This window comes from Mastigoproctus giganteus, chromosome 4 (assembly GCF_048544385.1).
Source record: "Mastigoproctus giganteus isolate SK-2022 chromosome 4, ASM4854438v1, whole genome shotgun sequence".
NCBI classification, from domain to species: domain Eukaryota; kingdom Metazoa; phylum Arthropoda; class Arachnida; order Uropygi; family Thelyphonidae; genus Mastigoproctus; species Mastigoproctus giganteus.
In genome coordinates, this window is record NC_143578.1 from 153544127 (window position 1) to 153567749 (window position 23623).

At 35.9% G+C, this 23623-nt stretch overlaps 1 protein-coding gene across 3 annotated transcripts in view; it reads right to left on the reverse strand.

Moving 5' to 3' along the window:
• LOC150087125 (dual specificity calcium/calmodulin-dependent 3',5'-cyclic nucleotide phosphodiesterase 1A-like) overlaps positions 1–23623 on the reverse strand; it is a 769106-nt gene that overhangs the window by 274582 nt on the left and 470901 nt on the right. For all 3 annotated transcript variants that reach the window (XM_090371825.1, XM_090371826.1, XM_090371824.1), the window contains exon 2: positions 1751–1825. In XM_090371825.1, coding sequence (XP_090227951.1) covers positions 1751–1825 — 75 coding nt within the window. The remainder of the gene's footprint in view (positions 1–1750; positions 1826–23623) is intronic.

Here is a 23623-nt window from a genome sequence, read left to right on the forward strand (position 1 = left end):
TACGAAAGAAGACTTCGTCACTAGCAGGAACACTCGCCCGAGCCTTTGCCTGGGTACCTCCTCCTCTTCTCAGACTAGTATTCCTTTCCTTAATACAGCCTCACTTCACATATGGAATCATCTCATGGGGTACTACCAGTCAAGATAACCTTGCGAGAATCAATTCAATTGTCAATCGATGTGTTCGTTCAATTTTGGGCCTTCCCTGGAATGCATCGGTGACTTCGAGATACTGTATAAGGAAGCGAGACTCTTAAGCATCTACCAACTGATACAAAAAAGCTGAGGCGGTCTTTGTCTACAATGCTTTGAAAACACCAAACTTTCCTCCTCTCTTCAGATCCTTTTTTATAACAATAGAAGAAGAAGGAATAACATATAATTTAAGAAATGAAGCGAACCTGAAGGTTCCGCTTTTTAGAAAAGCCACAGATCAGAAAAATATAAAATACAGAGGCGCAAAAACCTGGAATAATCTTCCTGAAAATATCAAAAATGCCATTTCACTAAACAGGTTCAAGAAGCTCCTAACTGAACACATCACCAGGGATGTCTGATCTAAGTCACCTTCCACTCAACTCCTGAACTTTCCACAATGCATACCAGTTTGGAAATTATGTAAACAAGTTGAAGGAATAGCTGTCAAAAAGCTTGTAACACTCTACGCAATTATTTCATATTTTTTTCTTTCATACTTGTTATTGTAAAAGTACTCACAATGTAATTATACATCATTAATCGGACATGTTTCTACATGTCCGATTAATGATGTATCTGTTAAATAACACATGTGTAATTTCAGATCTGGTTTTATTGTTATCTTTTTCAAAAGGAACACCCCCTAAAAAGCCTCTGGCTTATGTGTTCTCCCTCTCTTCTTGCTGTTATCTCCCAACAATTGTAACACAAAATAGGAATAAATAAATTATCGATGCGAAATGAATGCATCTTGGCGGGCACAGTTAATTTCTGACTTTTCAACACTCTGCATGTATGCGCTGTTGCCAGGGGTAATAATAATTGTCAAGGAATGTAGCATGACAACTTCTCCGTTTATGGGGAGATTACAATAGCGATACTGTCACCGGGGTTTGCTTCAACTCTTTCCATGCATCACTCAAATGCAGAAATTAATTTATATTTCACTGCCAACATCAATCCTCTTGTTATAGAGAAACATATGTTAACGATACTAATCAGCACAGGGAATGCAAAAATTACATAAATCCCGTTTAAAATATATAGCTTAATGCACAGTAATGTAAATCACTGTTTATCCTTCTAAAGAACGGGGTGTAATTTGTGAAAGTGCAAAATATGCAATATTACTCAAGAACTTTGGGTTAGAGTGAACTGCCGAGAAGACCGTGCACGTGGGAAGGAAAATTAACCACTACCGGTGGTTTTCCTGTTCAGTGAAGTGATAATAGCAGCTTCACTAGATATTTAAAATGTAATCTTAAACCTGATTGTCCTGTCTGATGCAATTATGGAAGGCTGACGTGAAAGAAAATTTTATTTAAAAAAATCCCATAGCGTTAAGAGATGGGAAAAATACACGCATTTTAGTAGCATCAAGGAGTATTTATTTTATTTATTTATTATTATTTTTTTTTCAGAGAGAGAATCTGTCTACATTTTGTGAAGCCATGAACGTCCGTCTTCATTATATAAATATTAACTTTATTGCGTAAATAAATTAGCAGTCAGACGTGATATATTACACTATTATTCGTTCAAAATTCCTTACTAGAATTCTGTGTGTCTTCATTATCTGTTGGTGATGAACTTTCAGCTTTAGTTTGGTTGTCCGGAGGGTTAGCCACTGGAAGTAAAAAAAAAAAAAGAAAAACACACAGTTATTAACAGGTCACAACAAAAATTTCAAATACATTTTATTTTGTATTTGTTAAAGGCAGAAACACGCTATACATAATGTCATTTAAATTAAAATTCATTTGTAAATTCTTATTTGATATACGTATTACTGAGTGGACATTTTGTGGAAGGGGGACAGTGCACACGCTGGTAGCAGAAACTAATTAAGTTCAACCTTAATTATGCTAATTTTTGGTCTAATAGGTTTTATTTTCGAAGAAGCGACAAATAAGTCAGAAATGAAAGTAAAGTGAGAATAAGCAGGAGCTTATAATATAACAGCTAATTAAATACAGCTATATTTTTTACAACTGCAATCTGTTCAACTTTCATCGAAATATCCTGGCTTGAGAAGAAATCATATGTTGTAGTTAAGTACTATTACAACTGGACAATAAAGTAGCAATTAATCAAGCCCAAATACGAAATACATTTGGATTCTGCAGTATTATGATGCAAAGACGCAAGCTTATACATCTATTCGCTCCGTAATTTGTCTAATCTTTCCCTAAATTTATTCAATGACCCATTCCCATCGAGGTTTGTTCCAATAAAACAACCACTCTCAGGCTGAAAGCAAATTTTCGAAATCTATCCCGCAACTGTCCTTTTCGAATTTATTTTCTCTTATAAATCGTCCGAGAAAGAGTAAAACACCACCGGCATTTAACCATTAAATACTGATATAAAACGGCTAAATAATACTCATTTAACCGTTTAAATGAATATTACTCATCTAAACGGTTAAATGAGTATTTAAACGTTTTATATCAGTTAAATGATCATTCATCACTAAATAATCGATAGCGCTATGCAGTCGGCAGATCATTTGTAACTGCTGGAGTGTTGATTTTAACAAACTTTGCAGTTTCATTATTCATACCCCAGCTAGATTCCTTTCGTCGGACTTCATTTTCGTCTCATATTTATTATGAAAAGTGGAATTTCTCGTGCCCTATTGGTTTTTGGCCAGAAGGATTTAAACTAGTCAGTAAATGCTATTTATTTATTTATTTATTTTTAATTAATCGTTAATTTTTAATTAATCGTTATTTATATTTTTATTTATACAATTAATTATTTATTAAACGTATCTCAGAGTTTACATATATGGAAGATTAAAGTTTTGCAGATTCCATTTTTTTTAAAAACGGTGTTTAAATTTCTTTATTATACAAACACCAAGGAAGTCGTGATGACGTGTGTTCGTTCTGCTGAGCATTAAGAACACTTGTCCTCTTTCTTTATTACTAGTTTTTAAATTCTGCCGGCCACAAAAACAAGAGAGGACGAGAAGGAACTTCCACCTTTCATAATAAAGAAACTTTCTTCTGTTAAATTAGTTCTTAAAAAGCATTGTCTCACAGAACCTAAATCCTCTTATTGCTATGTCTTCCACTTATTGATTATCTGGCTTTACCAACGTCGTTCATTAAATAAAAAAAAAGTTACCGGTAGTACGGAAACCTTTTGTAGCTTCCTATTGAATGCCTTTCCGGATAAGAAACCCCAAAGATAAATAAGTTCTGTCGGCTAAGTAGAAAAGCAAGGAAGTTAGCAATCAGACATATCTTAGTATCCGATTGCCCTGCTTTCTAATCTGACTGATGGACTTTGGGAATAAACTAATCTGAGATAAAAGGGGGAAAGAAACTATAACAAATAATAATGTGCAGAACATTGGCTGCTAAGAGAAGTTGTCTATACAGGCAGAGTAACACGAAGCAATCCGGGCCACAGTTCGGTTACCTGTTATTTACTGAAGTTTATACGTCAGTAAATAACAATGGGAAACGATTTCTTAACTGTAAGAAGTTAAATAAATGCAAGATTCTTAACTGTAAGAAGTTAAATAAATGCCATCAAAGCAACCAAACTGCAGTTTTTATCATTTCGAGTAAATTAAGAAAACATTTTAATAAGGGAAACTGGTAGGGAGTCAAAGGTGTCAATCGCTAACTCATTTTCTTAAGGGATTGTGCTAGTGCTACACATACGTTGTCTGTTAACCAGGAAAATAATAAATATAAAAATTTTGGTGAATATAAAAGTCTATAATATAGAAAATAAGCTAAAAAACGATACATATATAATTTTACTTTTATATTATACAAAAATTATAGAAATCCATAATCTAGAACTAGAGTTAGCAGTTATTTTTAAGCAGGGGACCCGGAAGGAAGGTTACGCAGTGACTATGAGCAGGAGAGCCTCATAAGGAATACCACAGGCTGATAATTATCCCCGAATTACGAGAAAGAACGCATTTTACAGACAAATACCTCATAAAGAAGCCATTAGCATTCTTAATAATGAATAAAACGAAATAATAAATAATAAGCTCAGATAAGAGGATTCCAAATTATCAGAGAATACGTAAATGAGTATACATAAACCGAAATTTTAATACATTTATGTCGGGAAATGGCTGTATTAATTAAATAGAAATAAACTCAACTAATAAGAAAAGGCAATACGAAATGAAAAGAGACTGAACACAAAAGTTGTGGAACATGTGCTTCAAAACTTATACCGTATTTTACACAGAGAGAGAGAGAGAACTGTTCATAATAATCGACGTAGAGGCAATGCAAGAGGATGCCAAATGAAATGATAATGTCACTTTAAGTAAAAGAAGAAGAAAAGTTTAACTTATTTTCAACAAGATGGAGCTAATAACTATTAACAATCTACGTTGGCTACTGATTTTATCAACAATTTCCTCCCAACACGTGAACTGGTTTAGATGGCTGACTGGAATGGGTTCGCTTGTTCATCTAACGCTGTTCGTTCCAATTTCTGGGCTCATCTGAAAGTGTCTTGAAACAGAGAATAAAGGAAGAGCTCCAGGTATTCAAACCTGATATATGCAGCTTGAAAAAGCCCAGAGAGAAATGAAAACAAATAACTCATAAGAATGAATACAGAATTCAGAAGAATGAACCATATTTTATACAAAATGATCCAGTTTTACGGTTCTAAATTTAATATTTCTCTATATTTTAATTTTTAATAATTCCATAAAAGAAATGTACAGTCATCTAAGAGGGACATCTTGAATATTTCTTTATTTTGCTTGTTAAATGAAATTTACGTGGGCGTTCTGTTTAGGTTGTTATGCTCATTTTAACGGTGTCCAAATAAGGATTTTGATAGATCTGAGAGCAAGCATATTTGAAGCACCAAGAAAACTGCTGAGATTTTAAAGAACTGATGGAGAGACAAGAAAGTTCCTTTAAGTCCTTCTGCATAACTTTCTAGTAACTTCAGCTATTGCTTTCCTTTATAGAATTGCAAAGAACGAAACTAAGAAGTATCAAAATTGGGGAATGATCACTCAACGTTGCTGTTTCCTGGATTGATGCAAAAGCAACTCAGGCAAAGAAATACCAGCGTGTTGCACTTATTACTCTTCTAGGTTCTATTAACCAATCTTTCCTTCAATACGTATTGGCCACATTTATCGACTTCTAGGGAGTATCTGTATATACAAAAAACTTATAATTAACGAAATTTGTGTTATGGATATTTACCTGTCAAAATATTTAAAGCTCGGAAAAATTTCCGTTCAATACTAAATGTGTGAATTCACTTTCGTTGACAACCACAGAATAAAATAATGCAATAAAGGATAATAAATACTGAGAGGATTAATATATACGAGTTATTTAAAAATGACAGCTTACGAGGAAAATTGAAATATATAGAAAACGTTTATAGATGTCCAATATGCAGAAATACCGCTCCCAGAAAAGATCATTTAAATCCTTCAAAGATAAGATGCTGGATTTAAAAAAAACCATACGAGATACGGATTTAAAATTCCGCACTTATCCAAAAATTAGTACTGGGATGCAAAGAGAACTTACTGGAGTTAAAACGTAGAGTCATAGCCTCTTCTATTTGGTTAATAATAATCATACAGCACTTGCTACGAACAATGTTTCTTTGAAAGAAATGCTTCTGAGAAACTTCTAATATTTCCATAACTACATGCGTCACGTAGTTAAAAAGAAATAAAAAAAAAAGTATAGGTACTTCGGCATTCACTAATAGAGAAGATATTAAAGGAGAAGAGTCATTATGGGGAAATAGACGGGACTTACTAAACTGTATAATATATTGAGATAATAAATACTGATTACGTCATCATATGCCTCACGCGGAATAGTTCCTTAAAGCACCCGTACCATGTATTAAACAGAGTGGAAGAACTGAGCTACCACAATAAGGTGGCGATACTGTATTATTTACGAGAAGCACTTAGCTAACTAATTTTTCTAGATACGCTGTCAGGTAAATATGGGGGCACTGCACGATAGCGCGGATATATCATTACGGTACTATTATTTGATGTCATAATTACCTAAAAGGTAAGCATGAGATATGGACATTACTTCCATAACACTCACCCGATTTCTTCAAATTAAGTGAAACTCATCAATGAAGGAAACAAACTTTCAAACAATTTAGTCTGTCGGGGAGACCCATAAATTAGTCCATTCCTGATGACAATGTTGCCACTTTACATAAATTTTTCGATAACAAAAATTCCCTTGAAGAGTCATCAGGTCCAAGGTGGTACTGTCAACACGCGTAATCATAATGCTAAGTACTGAGGCATAAAATGACAGTAATCATCGTTTTCCATCTACGTGCCAGGATCCTGGGGAATATACGCCTTGCGCCTGGCTGGTTGGGATAATGAAAGCGCTTACGGCGCTAGGAACGTTCTCCATCCGTCGTTTTCATGGAAAATGTTTGACAACATGATTAGAAAGCTTCCATGCAAATACCGATATTGTGGAAATATGAGGGCGGATACGCAATCTGCTGTAAATGTATCATCATCAGTTGATGGCGATCGAAAAATGGAGAAGTATAATCCTGTGGTTGGAAGCTAACACTATGGCAGGGTTTAAAGTCTAATGCGCAGATTAAAGTCTTTCAATGAAGAGGAAAAGCATCATACTTTTTAGATAGACTGATATGGGTGGGTGTATGTGTGTGAAGCGTGTGATATGGATAGACAATTGACCCTAAAGTTATAAAAACGCTTAACTCCACGCGATGAATTGGAGATTATTGGTTCCTAAGTAGAGTACTCTGAAATAAGTTCCGAATAACCAGATAATCTTGTCTTAATTGGAAGACGTTCTGGACCCTCTTTAGGTTCCACTATCAAGCAAAAAGAAAGCAGAAAGAGGTTCGGAAAAGAGTTTCTGGAGCTAAAATCACCCAATTAAATTATCTTGTAGTCATTTAGCAACCAACCAATTCCAATTTTGTTTGTTTATTGCATGGAGTTAAGTGATTTTATAACTTTAAATATAAGCACATGGAATAATCAAAATGGTTTCGCTATTAAATAGGACACCTATGAAAAAAAAAAAAGATTTGGGAAATAAAGCTATGTCCTAGTGAGAAATCCCAGTGTTTCATGGCCAACTTTCTTGTTCTAGGAGATGGCTGAATCATTTAATTTCGAAGGTAAACAATTTTGGCAAAGTCATGATAAATGCATAGGAAATTTGTATTAAATGAAATAATGTCTACATACAAATAACATGATTAATATGAAATACGTTGCAGTGTGGCAGAATAATATAATTAAATGCAATATAAAGATACCCAATCGGTTTATTCTAGGATGTAATAAGCCTAAATTGGACTATTTCTTAGACCAGATAACTATTATTATTAGTAGTGGCAAGAGGAAGAAAGCTGGTACAGAATCAGCCAAAAAACAAAAAAGGAAAGAAAATCCTGTCTAATTCTTCCTTAAATTTATTCCAACTTGATATAATCACCCTCCTTCAATTTAAAGTTTTGCTTTCTTATTTGTGTGCTGTCTGAGCAAGAATAAGATGCCACCAACATTTAGTTTACTCAATCCATTCAAGGCCTTATAAACGTCTATCATATCTCACCGAAGGTGCCTAGATTCCAAACGCTCTAATTTTAAGAATTGAAGTCTTTCTTGTAAGAACATCTTTTGTTCCCCTCCCTAATCTTGTTGCCCTTCTCATCATTCGTTTCAAGAAATCCACATCCTTTCTAAAACGAGGTTTCCGGACTTCACTAACTGCAAGTCTTGTATTGCATTCTTAATAACTGGTTAAATGTGAAAAAAACCGAGTATATATATATATATTTATTTTTTTTAATTGTGTAATGTTTGTAATCCAAAACCTAAGTATCCAACAGTGAAAAGTTTTATTAAATGAATTAATTTAATAAAATAAAAAAGATGGGATAATCTGCTAATATTATTAAGAAAAATGTTGAAGATTTTCTTAATTACACTGGCCAACAAAAAAATAAATAATAAATAAATAAAATAAATTCATATTATTCCTACGCAAAAGTCGTAGATTCTAAAGGAAATTTTAAAAATAACAAAATTGTGTCTCTATGGCCCCTCCATTGAAAGATATACTGAAATTTTATTAGCTTAATAAACCAATTTCAAATATAACATAATAGATCACAACAGACCAATTTCAAATATACGATAATATACATGCTGTCATAAAAAATGAATCTTATTAATTTCAAAATACTTTAATCAAACGCATAATGTACTACATACATTCTATTTCCTTGGAAATCTTTGCCAATAAGAGTTTTTCTTATAGTCCCTTTTGCTTTCACATTTAAGAAACCAGTAGTAATCTCTCGTCATCGTAGTATCCAAGCGACCTTGGTACCGCTTTTCAATTGGAGATATTTCTTGATGAGAGCGTTCCTCTTGCTCATCACTTACAACTCCCACATACGCTTCCCGAAGTTTTTACGAGGTTTAAAATTCACAAAAGATTTATATCACGTATAATTTTAAAATTTGAACTGTGGGAATTTAATAAGAAATGGAATAGCAGTTATCCATTAGCAGTATTATTAATTTTCCACTCTATAGCAAGAAAGAATTATATTATGAGAAGGGAATCAGCGATAAGGTTACTAAATGATGATACTCCACAACCAACATTCAACTATTCTTTATATCAGTATTTCCCAAGATTGCGAACCTCTAGAGGATTGGATAGAAAATTCTGAGGGTTTCGAGAGAAAAATTTGGCGATGGCGTATTTTTCACTTTCTTGGCTTTCCAACTCTTGTCACTATTTTAGTTTCCATCTAAATTAATTAAGTATTTCAGTCAATTATGAACTGAAAACTTTATTCAAGACTTAACTCTCTAATGAGCTTTTGGTTTGATTTCAAGCAAGGATAATAATCTTGCTTCACTATCATACTAAAAGGCTCACCACCGCGGGAGACAAAGAGTCAGATGGATAGCTGGTTTGGTATAGTCGTTGAAAACTGGAGTAATTGAAAAGCTTTGTTTCAACAAATTCAATAAAAATTCGAAAAGTTATTTTATTGGAAAGAAAAAAAAAACAACTTAAAAGATGGACCTGTTTCATCTGGAAATTACAAGTCACAGATATTCAACTTTCACTTCAGCAAGTTTCTTCTTCTCCAAACCGCTATTCTTCCACCATACACAAGAACTACATCAGGCTTAAGGCACCTGTGTGTGTGTGCGCCTGGTTTTACCACAAAATCATAGTTAAGGATTTATTGGAAAGCATCTTATTTCGAAAACCCATGCACTTGCACACAAAGAATCAGTAGCTAAGTGCTTCAATTACAAGGATCTTTTCCTCCACCGAATATTTAAAAGCAACTACATGCAAAAGATCACATTGGTGTGAAAGAATGTAAAATAAATATCTTAAAGTATGAAATGCTGAAAATCGGTGGATCAGAATATTTCTGATCAAAAAGTTACGAAATGGAGCGTAAGCATGCAGCCTCCCAATACATCTGATATTCGACTCTCTGAAAGTGGCTAGAATGTACTTAAATTCTTTAAGTCTAGCTGAGCAAATAGAGTATTTAAATAGCAGTAATCCCCTTTAATATTTCTGCCATCTTGTGGGAGCCTGACACTGGTATTTAAGTTCTGTTGTTTCAAAATCCTGTTGAAGTTCTGTTAAACGTCGATTACTTCTATTCGCGGAGAATTTCAAGAACATTTCTTTAAACTCTCTTAAATGTTCGACTAAATCCGTTCCGTCTCTCTTTCTTATTACGTTTCTTTCTGTCCTTTTACCTTTTCTCAAATCTTTATGCATCTGCAGCGCGGAACTGTCAAACCATTGCGTGTGACATTTGTTTGAAGAGCAGCTTGTTTCCGATTTACCGTCCGGGAAATTAAAGGAATTATTGCATTATCTAACCACAAAGTAGGAATTTACCGCGTGAACTGTAAGAGGGGATTTGTCGCTGGTATAAAAGGAAGTCTGCACTTGTCTTAGAAGATAATGAAATTCGCGCCAAAAAAGGCCTGGTATAACGAGGAAGTGTGCATCTCAAATGCGCAGCTTACTGATAAAATGAATATCTGTTCTGTTCAGGCATGTTTATTAAAGGGCCAAGGTAAAGGGAATTTGCATGCTTTGCCACAGAATGAAATAAAAGTAAGGCAGCCAGACGGAACGCAGGATCAGGGTGGGATGACTTATTGAGCTTCAGAAGATGAAAATCTTACGGTCACTTTAAATAATTCACGATACAGATGAGAAAATATGACTGAGAATGCGTCGAATCATCTGTCACGCCACTTTACCATTACATATTGAATCCTAGTTTAATCGAAGGTAGAACAATAATATTACTGCTCAAGAAACTTTAGAAGCAGAGAAAACGGCAATAACATATCACAATAGAAGCCGAGAGGACATTTCTTAATGTACTCTTAACTGCAATATATTTATGTGTCGAAATAAACTGAAATCTCACTGCAACTATGAAAGCGAGGCTTAGATAAAATCCGCAGTTTCGCAAATAAAATTCAAGATAGGGGGCGCAATTACACTTAAACAAGATGATAAGCTTGTAGTTAGAATTACACGTGATCCAAATATCGTAAAAATAAAACAAAGCACAAACCGCACACTTAAAATCAATGTACGTAGTTAAAATTCTATTAATTAATAAATTATAAATTTATAATTCGATAATTGCGAATGAAATCGCTAATATTATTAAAACTTCATTAATTAAAAGGCAGGAAAGTTCGGTTACGCATTGCTCTCGTATAAACCTACACAAACTTTAATGACTTCATTAAAAATTAAACCATTGTTTGCACATCGGGAATTAAATTTCTACCTGAGCATTCTTCAGAGAAAATTATTTTCCTTTGGAGTCGTTTTACTTCCGTTTCGTTATCGTCGCTTTTTTTGCGAACGCTGCATTCAGTAGCAGAAGTCCTACTCGACTCCTTTTCGCAGTCTTTTCAGATTTTGTAATTTTCTGTTACGAGTAAAATCGCTGTAATTTCTTTTCTTACGCTGCACATAATAAAGGAGTCGCTACATTGGCAAATACTCAACAACTGAATGTCTCGTAAGCTACCCACTATATTGAAGAGCGAGGATGCAGTGAGACCGGAGGAGAGGAGAATTGTGGGCTCGAAGGTTCAATCTACTGTGAGCGCGAGTATCAATTCGGAGGAAAAAAATAAAGAAAAAACAACGCCAAAGGTTTCAGAGAGAAGTTTCAAATTTGACTAACATGATATTTATTGAAAATAAGTAATGAGTAAATAATAATAATAAGTAATTTGCAATAAATACATCCTGACATATTTAAATAATGAGGTATGCACAGGATCCAAGATAATGAGAAGACTGGGAGCAACTGATGCTGATTCCAGTCGCATCATTTGAGGCGACTATTACGTACCATTGATGTTTTCAGGAAACCGAATGCTTTATTTGATAAGTTAACTCTGAGCCTCATACATAAAATGAAAACAAAATTTTTTTTTTTTTTTTTTAGGATTTTTACGACAGATACCCTCAACCAAAAATTTAAGACAATAAAAATAATTTTTAACTGAGTAAAAAATGAGAACGGATGTTCTCGTTTATACTCTAGCACAACCACTATGTCATAGGTGTTTATATTAATAATTTTAACAATGAATACAATCATTAACATATTTAGCAGTCACGCGAACTTGAAACACGGTCCATTCAAAACTCGTGGGCTACTGCAACTTCGGGTCTGACCACTTGGCTACATCGAAACTCAATCTAAATTTAATCAGTGAGCTAAATTTCAGGTGTTTTAGCAAATAGTAATAACTCATTATTTATAACACAAAAAGAGAAAAGAGCAAGCAACGACTTTTATGCCCATGAAAATTGTTTCATTGCATCCGCTGTATTGCTCATCCATTCCTCCAACTAGAGTATGAAAACAAACATAATACAACACGGGGATGTTCGAGCGCTTCAGCTACAATATACAGTAAATGGATAGCCGGTATGATATGTATAAACGAAAAACAAATAAATAATAATTGCCGATTTCTATTAGTCCAATTCTAATGAAATTTAGGAGGGCTCAAAAAATCTGTCTGAAAGATCTAAATATATTTTTTCTTGAAAATCCATCCACTGGGAGTCGAGTTATTACATGCAGACGGACGGACAATGAAATAATAATTGCTGAATTTCGGTAATTGCTAGATTTCTATTAGTCCGATTTTAATAAACTTTGGAAATGGCTGTAGAAATCTTTTTACAAGACCCAAATATAAAGTTTCATGCAAATCCATTCATTAAAAGCCTAATTATATTACGTGACGGAAGGTAAAAACAACAAGCGCATTATGCATATAGGATAATGTGCCTAAAAATAAATAATAATTGCTGGATTTCTATTGGTCCGATTTTAATGAAATTTGATGAGCTGCCTAAAGAAATCCTTATAAAAGGCCTAACTATAAAATTAATGAAAATTCATCCAATGGGAAATGGGTTATTACATGCGGGCGGACGGACAGACTGAGAAATAATAACTGTCGGAATTTACATTAGTCCAATTTTAATAAAATTTAAGATGGCTCTTCAAATCTTTCTGAAAGAGTCCAATATCAAATTATATGAAAATCCATTCACTAGGAGTCTAGTTATTACATGCGGACGGATATGGTGAAGGCAAAAGCCACTTATAATATTACATGCTAACGAGCCTAAGCAGAAACGGCATGTTACTGCTGGGATGAAATTCATCAGTTGCAGGTATTTTTTGGACACGCATTACACTACAAATGTTTTAGAATTCAATGAATATAAAAATGCACACATTAAAATAGCACGTTCGTTACTCGTGTATTTACGTTCGATTTTGAAAAAAAAAAAATAAAAAACAAAATGAAAATAAATAAACGAAAAGGTGATCGCTGTAAACGAAGAGCTACTTTTTTTTTTTTTTTTTTACTCATTCCCTAAAGAGTTTCTTGTTCCGATTCCGAGCAAGGAGAGAGAGAGAGAGAGAGAGAGAGAGAGAGAGAGAGAGAGAGAGAGAGAGAGAGACGGTGAAAAAAAATAAAATAAGGCACGAGCGTATTACGCCTTCCTACTGAAAGTCAAAACTGGAGTACATCAGCTATGTGAGTTGCCGTCGACGAAAAACCTCTTCCCGATGGAGACAATGTCGGTAGAATTACCAAATAGCGGCGCGCCAGTTTGGAAACCCGTGTTTGCGCTGTTTCCACACCATCAAGCAGTCCTGGCGAAACTGAAATGTATCCGTCCCATTCACAGCCACTTTTTTATGACTTGTAATTCTCGGCAACTACTTAAGAAGCAGAGGATTGCTTTCACTCCTGGGACATTACTCTTTTCTTTCTCTACTAGGCTGACTCAATTCGGTAAGAACACTTTTTTTTTTTTTTAAGCACGAGCATGTACAAGCAAGCCGATCAAGTAACGCATTTTTCAGCACCATGGGACATCGAAAGTGTACAATTAAAAGCTGAATAATTAAACGCAATTTTTTCACCAGTGTGCAATCTCGACGGTCTTTCATATATGCCCGTTTCTATCTTATTTTTTTCTCCTAACATGCAAGCTTCCCGAAATCACCCTTTTTATGTTGATGTCGAAGGCCCTTTTGCGTGGATGGTACATGGCAATAGGCATATTATTAATAGTACAGCAGTAGTCATTCTGCATCTCACACACAAAATACCTTGAATCAATCAACTTTTCTATTATTAAAAGTAATAATACAACTTTTTAGAAATGGGCAAATTGTTCTATAAAACTTCGCTTTCTTCAGTACTAGAGAAAAAACAAACTATACCAGAGGCCAGCTCTTTTACGAGATCCGGGGATACTGCATTTTCCAAGTTTGATGCATTATTTTCAGTGAGGGAATTAAGTTTCTGTTTCCATCGGAAATCTGCAGATCCATCAAACTCCATTCACTTAATCAACTAATCATGGTACTTATAATACACACAGAAGCTTCCATCCAGGGACTGCGAAGCAAACTGAGTTCAACAAGAGCATCGTTTATCAAACGCACATTACCAACGAATGCGTACGGCTTGCTAATCTTTGCCAAAGCTTTAATAGTCTAAGAAGACTATAAGCAAATTTCTACAAGCTTACTGACACAAACTGTCTTTGATTGCAGATAGGCTTGCTATCCTTCGAGTGAAAGGTCTCGCTTCTTACTTTCCCTAAACTTAACTTGTTACATTCAGTTAGGTTAGGAAAATAAGGATAAGTTAAAATTTTATATTTCTAATTTGTGGTTAAAAGAAGGCAGATTGTTTCATGGTCCAATTGCACAGAGACGTGCCATTGGACCATGAAGCTGTTAGTATTTAGGTGCATTAAAGATTCTTTAATGCATCATTGCTGCAATTAAAGATTCTATTCTATTAACCGACTTAAACCATATTGTGCCATTGTTTATTATGTCAGTAGAAATGTGTTTGTTCACGGACCGATTTGCATGTTGTGTGGACTGGAAAAAGTCAGGGGGACTCCACTCACTCCGCCCGAGATCGGCTAACTACAGTCTCCATTGAAGAGGACTTTAGAAATTCTCCAGTCTTCAACACATTTTCGACAAGTGATGAAACCACTATACTGTCACGGAGGACCAATCACAAAAACCTTACTTAGACGTAACTGGTATCGGCACAATCCAAATAATATACGGCCAGATCTCCTTAATTCGAGTATTAGAACGGTGGCACATTTGCATCAGTTACTTCTTGATCTGTGTGCACAATTCCATTCGATTTGCAAAGGATAAGTGTGAAAACTCGATAAATAACTTAATTTTTGCCCACAGTGCATATTCTCAATAAACCTTTGTCCATACCTCAACTTCTGCGATAGTTAAATATATCTGCACCAATTGACTATATCTGCAGGTGCAGATATAGTCAATTTATTGAATTGACTATATTTATAGAATAATTATGGGCTATCCAATTTGCTGTTTGTTGAATATAAACGCAAACAGGATAACGCATAATTACGTGAACATTAAAAACGTTGCCAGTAAGAAACCAGTGACAAGCAAATTATACGAGGCAATCCAGAATGGTACAAGACGCAGTTCTTTACTCAAGACTTAAGAACTTCATCGAAATGCTGTTTATTAGACAAGAATTGTAATGTTTTGAGGACTAGCGATTCCTATGGACCTAGCAGCCAAAATGCGAGAAGATTGAGAGTATTTGTCCTTAAATGCTCAGCAAAAGACTTAAATTAACATAACCACTTTATTTTATTTATTTACTTATTATTATTATTATTATTTTTTTGTAAGTAGCGATAGTTGTACTGTCGATGGTACAGTATAAGATTCGCAGCAGTATTTGATAGCGAGTTTCAACTCCTATTAAAAGATGTTCATCTTTTCAGTTTAGGTCCAGAACTCATTTGAATACTGCAAAGGACACGTGAAAAAGTTTTGGCACCTTAAAAATATGGAGATTATCACTGAATAAAGTGGAATAAAATTTTAATTTCGCTTGTATGCGACGCAACAATTTCCCTTGAGAAATACTGAAGAGAGAAAATTCTAAAGGATATCTATTCTTTCAATTTACATTTTTAAAGAACGGTAGAATTTTATTTCTAAAGGTGATGAGTCTAGAGACAGATAGACGGAAAGTATTAACTAAAAACAAACCTCTGAATGGTTAAATATTCTGTTCGGTGAATACTTAACCCAAATATAGCATCAAAGAATTAACATAATATCTGTCTTTCTACAGATAGATAAATGTAATCGCGAAATAAAATGCTCCTCGTAGAAAATGACTATCGAACATCTGTTAATTGAGTGGCAGGGCATAGGATCAGTGGTCAACAGAAGATACAAAAGTGAACTTATCAGAATAGACCAGCATATGAGACACCGACGTGCTGTCCCCTTTTAGAAGTCACCGGAACATTGAATTAAGGACAATATGCAATCAGTGTTCATTCGTGTCATCACCAACGGTGAAGGGAAAGCGAAGGTGAATTGGGTTTCATCGGCACGATGGAGAGGAGTTTCTGCTTCGGTCAAACACACGCAGTTCGCTGAATACGGTAAGTTAATAAACTTCCGCGCGTGTCAGAAGAGAGGACCGTAGACAGGAGCACCTTCCAATAATGCAGAAATGCCAAAATCAATAACGTAAGCAATTTAATAATTGGCAGGAGAAATCTATTCAGTATGGAGAGAAAGTAATTTTAAAAAAATCTATACCCAATGAGTTCTCTATATAGATATGCGGCAAAATTTCATATTTCATTTTCTTTCTGTTGTCTTCGTGAGGAAAGATTCATAATTATAGCAAGGAAATAATGATTTCGTATTACAATCGAAATAATGCGATTGTAGAAAGAAAATAATGAACTAAAGGCTCAATACTTTCTTAAAATGTTTGATTAATAACGCGCGCTAATTTACTCAAGTCCGCTTCAGCCACCAACAACCACCACAAAGAAAATTAAGTCCATAATTTTCAAAATAAAGAACTGCACTGATGAGATTACACGAGAGGACTGAAGAACCGACTTAAGTCAGAAAAGTACATACCGAATACATACGTAAAAAAACAAGTTTTAATTTCAAAAGCCGATTAGAAGAAATTTGATTTCTACCCAAACTATTTCTAAGATCCGCAAAACAATTATCAACTTCTGTCTGGAAATCAAAGAAGAAACCGCTTGTCCGGTTATGAAACAACGAGTGCTACTTTAGTACATTTAATTAGCAGGGTGGTGCAGAAAAGTAAAGTGAGTCAAGACGATGCTAATTAATTTTGTAGTGATCGAGTAGAGCGTGTGTTTACAATGCGCAGGAAAAAGAACCTTTTGAATGTTTTTAAATAAGTAAAATGGCTGAGAACAGCGAAAATTTAGCAAGCCACCTTTGATAGATAGGACCCTCTTGTTTGTGTTTAATTAAGCTGGTGAGAGAAAGGCGATTATAAATTCAAATTAAAAAGAATGTGTTCTGCATTTATTCTGGCTCAAACACAACAATACAAAAAACGCAATTTTCGAAGTCGTCCTGAAAATGAAAATGAACAACATATGGACCGTAGCATATTAATTTCCACATGCGAGGATAGACAGATCGTAAATATAAGAAACAGGTGTACAGGAAGAGAGATAATGCATTAGTCAGTATATCGTGCAACATCGTTTTTCATGAAAAAAGAAAGGTTCTAATTTTGGCGACAGTTTCGAAATACACAAATAGAAATGTATCCAGAATCGTACTCATAAATACAATTGTTAGTGGCTAGAATTCCCTATGTAATTTATGTAACTGCTTTTGAGGTCCGTTTGTCTGATTTTATGGAAGGGGGTTTCCATCATCAGCCGCATTCTGAGTTCACCCTAATTCATAGCTTACATGTAAAATTATATTATCCGCACAACGCACACAACGAAAATAAAACTTGGGGCAATTTACAAAGTCAGAATATAAGTAATTCAGTTAGAAGCCTGTTACTATTTTATTTTATAAGGAAATTTAAGGGGCTTATGCCAGATTTTTACGATGTTAATCTTATTCAACTTATTTCCATTAATGTCTGTGAATTTTAATTGGTTGGCTATTTGGGGATATTTTGGTACATCGATTGCTTTGGCCATAGTATGCCATATCATACGACATTAGCTTATGTTTGCATGTTAATAGTGCGCAGCTGAAAACCTGGAATAAATTACGAAGGACAATGAACCTAGAATTCGTTAAACAAGTGACGGGTTAAAGGGAGGGGGGGGGGTAAACCGCCTCAAGTCCCCTTTTTTAGCACAACACTAAAGGAGTATGCCCTGTTGTATGGATAATATGTATCGATGTCAGCAATGGCGGATCTTTCCCGGCCCGCACGCCAAAAACAACAATAAAAAAAAAAATAAATAAAGACAATTTTCGCGTACCATAAGAAAACAGGTCAGTTAATGTATGACCTGATTTTAATGAAATTCAGGATAGCACGATAATTGTTTTTTTAAAGAGCCAAATACAAAATTTTATAGAAATCCATCCATTAGCAGTCGAGTTATGCATACGGACTGACAGACTGACGGACACGGTGAAGATAACAAGCGTATTATGCATATATGCTAGGCACCTTAAAAAACCGACTAAAATTAATAAAGAGTTTCTGATGAGAGATTAATGAGAACTCTACTGCTGCGTACAATTACAGTTATGATTTTCATTGCTTGATGTGGCTAACAGACCACAAAACAAAATTTTCTTCAAATAACAAAAAATACTTTTTTTTTATTCCAGAACAAATTTGAGTGGCAGCGTGCCTGTAGATTTTCCTATGTTCGCTAATGGTTCACCATCGCAGTCCCCATGTAGTTCTCGTACTAGAAAGGATCTCGCTAATACTATAACGATTTTAAATCCTCTTCCCCCCCCCCCCCGCTTAATCTGGCACTACTAAAGACTTTCAACCGGAGTGACGTAAAAGAGGCAAACGAGTTAGAAATAAAAAGACGATAAGAGGAAAACGCAAACCATTATCTGTACTATTTATTGAGTAACATCGTGAAACATAAAGATAGGTGGTCGATGAGCTATTTTAGCGACGATAATTCTTTGGCAAGGTGAAATATAATGGAACTTGTATCCTTAAACCTACAGTTTCAAAGGAATTAGCAACAGGAACGTGGAAGAATCGATTCAGAATTTCTACCGTAACCGGGTTATTGCGCTATTCACAACCTCAATCGACCACGAAAGGATTAATGTTCCTTCACTCCGCAGTTTTTTCCTTTTTTATGCTCCACATCGCCATCCAGTGTGCGGGACTCGCAAGGCGTCACCCTGACCAGGATGGTGTAATTAATAGAATCTTGTACGGAATGCTGGTCTTGCAGTAATGCGACTAAGTACGTTTGCTAAGAGTGGCGCTTAACATTCTATCCGACTTACCAACCCCCTTAATCGAACAAACGCGATGACGATCCGTAAGTCTTCGAAGTGGGAAAAAAGTGCGTATTCCTCATAATGGCATTTTTTTTAGACAAATCCCATAAAATGCATTCGCACGTTAAGTACCAACATAAACAGACTCCTAAGCTTAAATGAAACAAGCCGGCACCCGATTCGAGCTGGAAGATATCAATTATGACGACTCAACTGTACAGAAAAACGAAGAATGCTTTCAACATTTTGAGGCCTTCACGCGTGATCCAATAAGCTATTTAAATATACAGTATAAATATTAAGATTTTTTACTACCTGGATTAACCTTCTGAATACTGCACATAATTTAATATCAGCAGTTCGTATTATTATATCTCATTATTTCGAAACGCTCGGTTTTTTCTTTTCGCTTCTTACGTCCGTGCCTCCTTCTCTGACAGAAAAGAAAGAGGTGCCTCAATCCATAAACCCGTATGTCGTTTTCTGTAAATTCTTAAGCCTGGCCTGTCTGTACAATGAAGAAAATTAGTACAAATTCAAGGAACAACGCCGCCTCTTTGCCTGAAGCCGGGCTGAGTAAATGACCCAGCTTGAAACGGCATAACGAAGTTCCTTGCATCACCGAAGCATTCGAATCTCTTCAAAAGTTTGCAAATTCCACTCCGATTGCTGTATCGTATTTATTCGTTTAGTTTTCAAGTTATGAAACTGCTGCACACAGGCGAAACAGTCTTCCATTCTTTCAACGATCATCAGGCTCAGCTTTATTCAGTTAATTTATCTTCACATAAAATCTTTTACCATTATTGTATCCCTGCAAAAAGTATAAGAGCACACCAGTATTCTTAATTCACTGGATAAATAAGTAATTCAGTCTAAGCCACACGAGTCAGTTGTGACGGTGGCACCATCACCATAACAGTAAATCTCAGCTGGACGTCATCTTCCTGGATTTTCATCTGCTTATGATAAGCTCTCAATTCCCGCTCTAATCTACATTCTGGAAAAGTACTTTGGCATTACTGGAAGCCTGCTAAAAACCATCAACCGCATCCTTACACCAAGACAACTCATCATCAGCTATAAATCCTTGCAACAGGAGTGCATAATAACGAGAGGAGTACCACAGGGAGGTGTGCTATCCTGTGTACTGTTCGCCGCTGCCCTTGAACCCTTCCTCGCAAGGTATACTGATTTCTCATCGTATGCAGACGACCTCAAATTATACATAACGTCTAGAGAAGCTGAACAAACTCACCTGACTAATCAGCGAGTCTCCGTCCTGATCGACAGCCTTGTAGCATATCTACTTCAAATAGGTCTGAAAATAAATGCATCAAAATCAGCTCAACTTACCTTTACAAAAAAGAGAATAAAAATGACATCACAGCCTATCACAACGGAGTGCAGATAAGGAAAGTGAAGTCTCACACCGACCTCGGCTTGACTTGGGACGAGGACCTCACTTTTCAAAACCATTTCTCGACCATGAAAACTAAGACTTTTTCGGCGATGTGGGCAATTCGACAAGAGCTGACGGGATTACTCCACGTCGATGTAGTCAGAGGATACGTCCAGCGGTGCCTACAACCAATCGCATTGTATGCATCACCAATCTGGTCTTCTGCCCCGACGTCGTATATAAATAGATTCCTCGCAGTCGAGTACTGGGTAATGCAATGGATGAATAGGGTCACGGGCAATGCTTTCACCATCTCCAGGGCTGTTTTATATACCAACTTAAATATCACACCCTGGAGAGTTCACATTGCATCCAGGAATATTCTTCTTCTTTCTCAGATGCTTACCGGTGTGATTGAAGCCCCCAGTCTTCGAGGACTTATCTCTACTCCACATGCTGGACGCAGTAATGACAGTCCCTACCTACCGTTGCATTCTATACTGTGCAACCTGTGCTGTCTGAAGAATTTCTTCCCGAACAAAGCAGTGAACCTTTTCAATTCATTGACAATAGACCCTGTGAAATTCTCCGAAAGTAAGCAGTACAGAGTGAAGAGCATCTCAAAAGCGCACAGCTTACTCCAATCTTGACAATGAGTGAATTTGTAAACAATATTGTAAATATACGCACTTGTGTAAGTATTGTAAATAATTATATTCGTGCATTTTTGTACACTCTTCTTATATTGTAAATACTGTAAATAATTGTAATTTTTGCTCTTGTACACCCTTCATATTGTATATAATTGCAATTCTTGCATTTTGTACACCCTTCTAGCCGGTCGGCTGTGTATAAGGGGTGAAAGCAAACACTTGCTATTTTTAATAAACGGATTTAATAATGATCACGCTCCTGACCACTCGGCTACGTCAGGAAGCGTGATGGTGCCGCCACCATCACGCAATGCAATGAAGTCCAGTAATGTCAAGGAAGTTCAGTAATGCAAGGAAGTCCACAGAATATCACTCTACGTGACCAGAGGGAACTCCAGTATCTTTGCAAAACCATCAACCACGAATTTAAAGAGTCAACAATGGTTAAAGCCTATACGGACATTAAGTGAACGCTTAGAGTTCCACTGCAACGGTTTTATGGTAAAACAGTGGCACAAAAGTCAAATGACATTCGCCAATCAGCGGTCTCGATTTGCATAATGCAACGATCGCCGTAACTGGCTCACAGAGCAGTGGAAATCAGTTCTATGGAGTGACGATTCCCGTTTCACCCTATTTTGATCAAATGGTAGTGTGGGTGTACTGGATGCCTGGAGAAAGTCTGCTGTAGAAGCGCATCGTTGGCACGATGATGGGGTATGGTGTGAGCTATTTCTCATAGGCGCATTTGACGATTGTGCGGGGAAACCATGAATGGACGCTGCCTCAACATTTTGGAAAATTCCATGCTCCCTACATGAGGAATGTTAAAGGCTACCGCCTTTAACATTCCTCATCATGAATTCTCTTATCATTTCATTCAAAGTTTTGTTTCCCTACTCAAATATACACCATTAAATAATAAGTACCCGCGTACTTTCACTTTTAAGGACTCTATATTTGAGTATGTCATAGCCGATCTATTTAGAAAAAGTGTGAGTTTGAACTTGAGGTTCAATCTAGACGACGTTAGAATGAACCTTTCCAAGCTGATAAGCCAGCCCCAAACGGACCAACTCAATAAGCTAGTGCTGGTTGGACTGATGTACTCATAAAAGTTCGAAGAGGATCGGTGTTAAACTCCTCATGCTGTGAAGGGGATTACAAAATTTCTAAATTAACATTGGATCTTCAAGCAGTCAAGGAAGCACTTCAAGGTACGCCGAAAGTATGATGTCAAGGAAGGTACTCCAAGGTATGATGCTCAAATATACCAAGAAATCACACAAACAGAATTTGCCATTTGGAAGAATGAGGAAATGACGCAACACTTTTGCTTCCGTCAGCCACTTCCACAGACCACTCTACATTGCTCATGGCTTTTAGTAGAAGCAGACATCAGGTTTGTGAAAGTATCTAAATATGACAACGTTGCTACATCTTTACAAAGAGCGTCCTACCTGAGAGGATTTTTTCTCCTCAAAGCGCTCGTGCACCGTTCATATACACCCATCTGAAGAATGGTATTAATCTTCCATAAAAATTCTCTAAACCTCACCTGTGTTTTGGAAATGTTTTTGCTGTCCTTCGCTCGCGCTGCTCTTTCATTAAGAGAGTGTAGACGTCATAGGTATTTAATGACATCCAAGTGTATTTCTAGCTCCGAATGGACGTCATCGGGCTCTCGCTTGTAGCCGAATCAACAGCCATTAGTGTCACCTCTCGCAGTCAGTATGTTTTCTCGTCATTCCCAAGGCGAAATCGTCCAGCATAACTCCACTGCGTTCATCTCTTCACTAACACAGACAAGAATGCAGTGACGTGGTGTTCGTACCCAGCTCATCACTTCGGTGCTGTGGAAATGAAGCAAATATCGGCAATGAAATTGCATTTTTATACCTTCGTTCGCGCTGTTCCATTTATTTCTTCTTTGCTTCTCACACACTCAAAAAAAAAAAAGCGTTCCTTGTAATATTTTCCCAACTTCCCTCTCTAAGCTTTGCTATTTATTCATTCATTTGTTCTTCGTAGCCATTAAAGAATGAATTCATAACATTTTTGACTTAGGAAGCAAATAAGAACTTTATTTTTTTTTCTGATCATTTTCAAGAAGAGCTGAGCTCAGTGATTTTTCTATGAAAAAGCACATTGGAAAATCAGATTTACTTTTCTAGAATATACACAGCCCTACCATCAATATCTGGACACCTCCATACCTATAAATAACTTTTATTTACAGGAAAACTAATAAAGCGTGCTGAAGTCTTCATTTATGTCAATCGCTGACATCCGTTGAACATTCTTCACCAGTTTTTTTTTTTTTTTTGTAAATGTCCTCCGATATTTTTCGCCATTCGGCCTTCAAAGCGGCGACCAGTTCAGGTCTCATTTTCAGATGGCCTCTCCT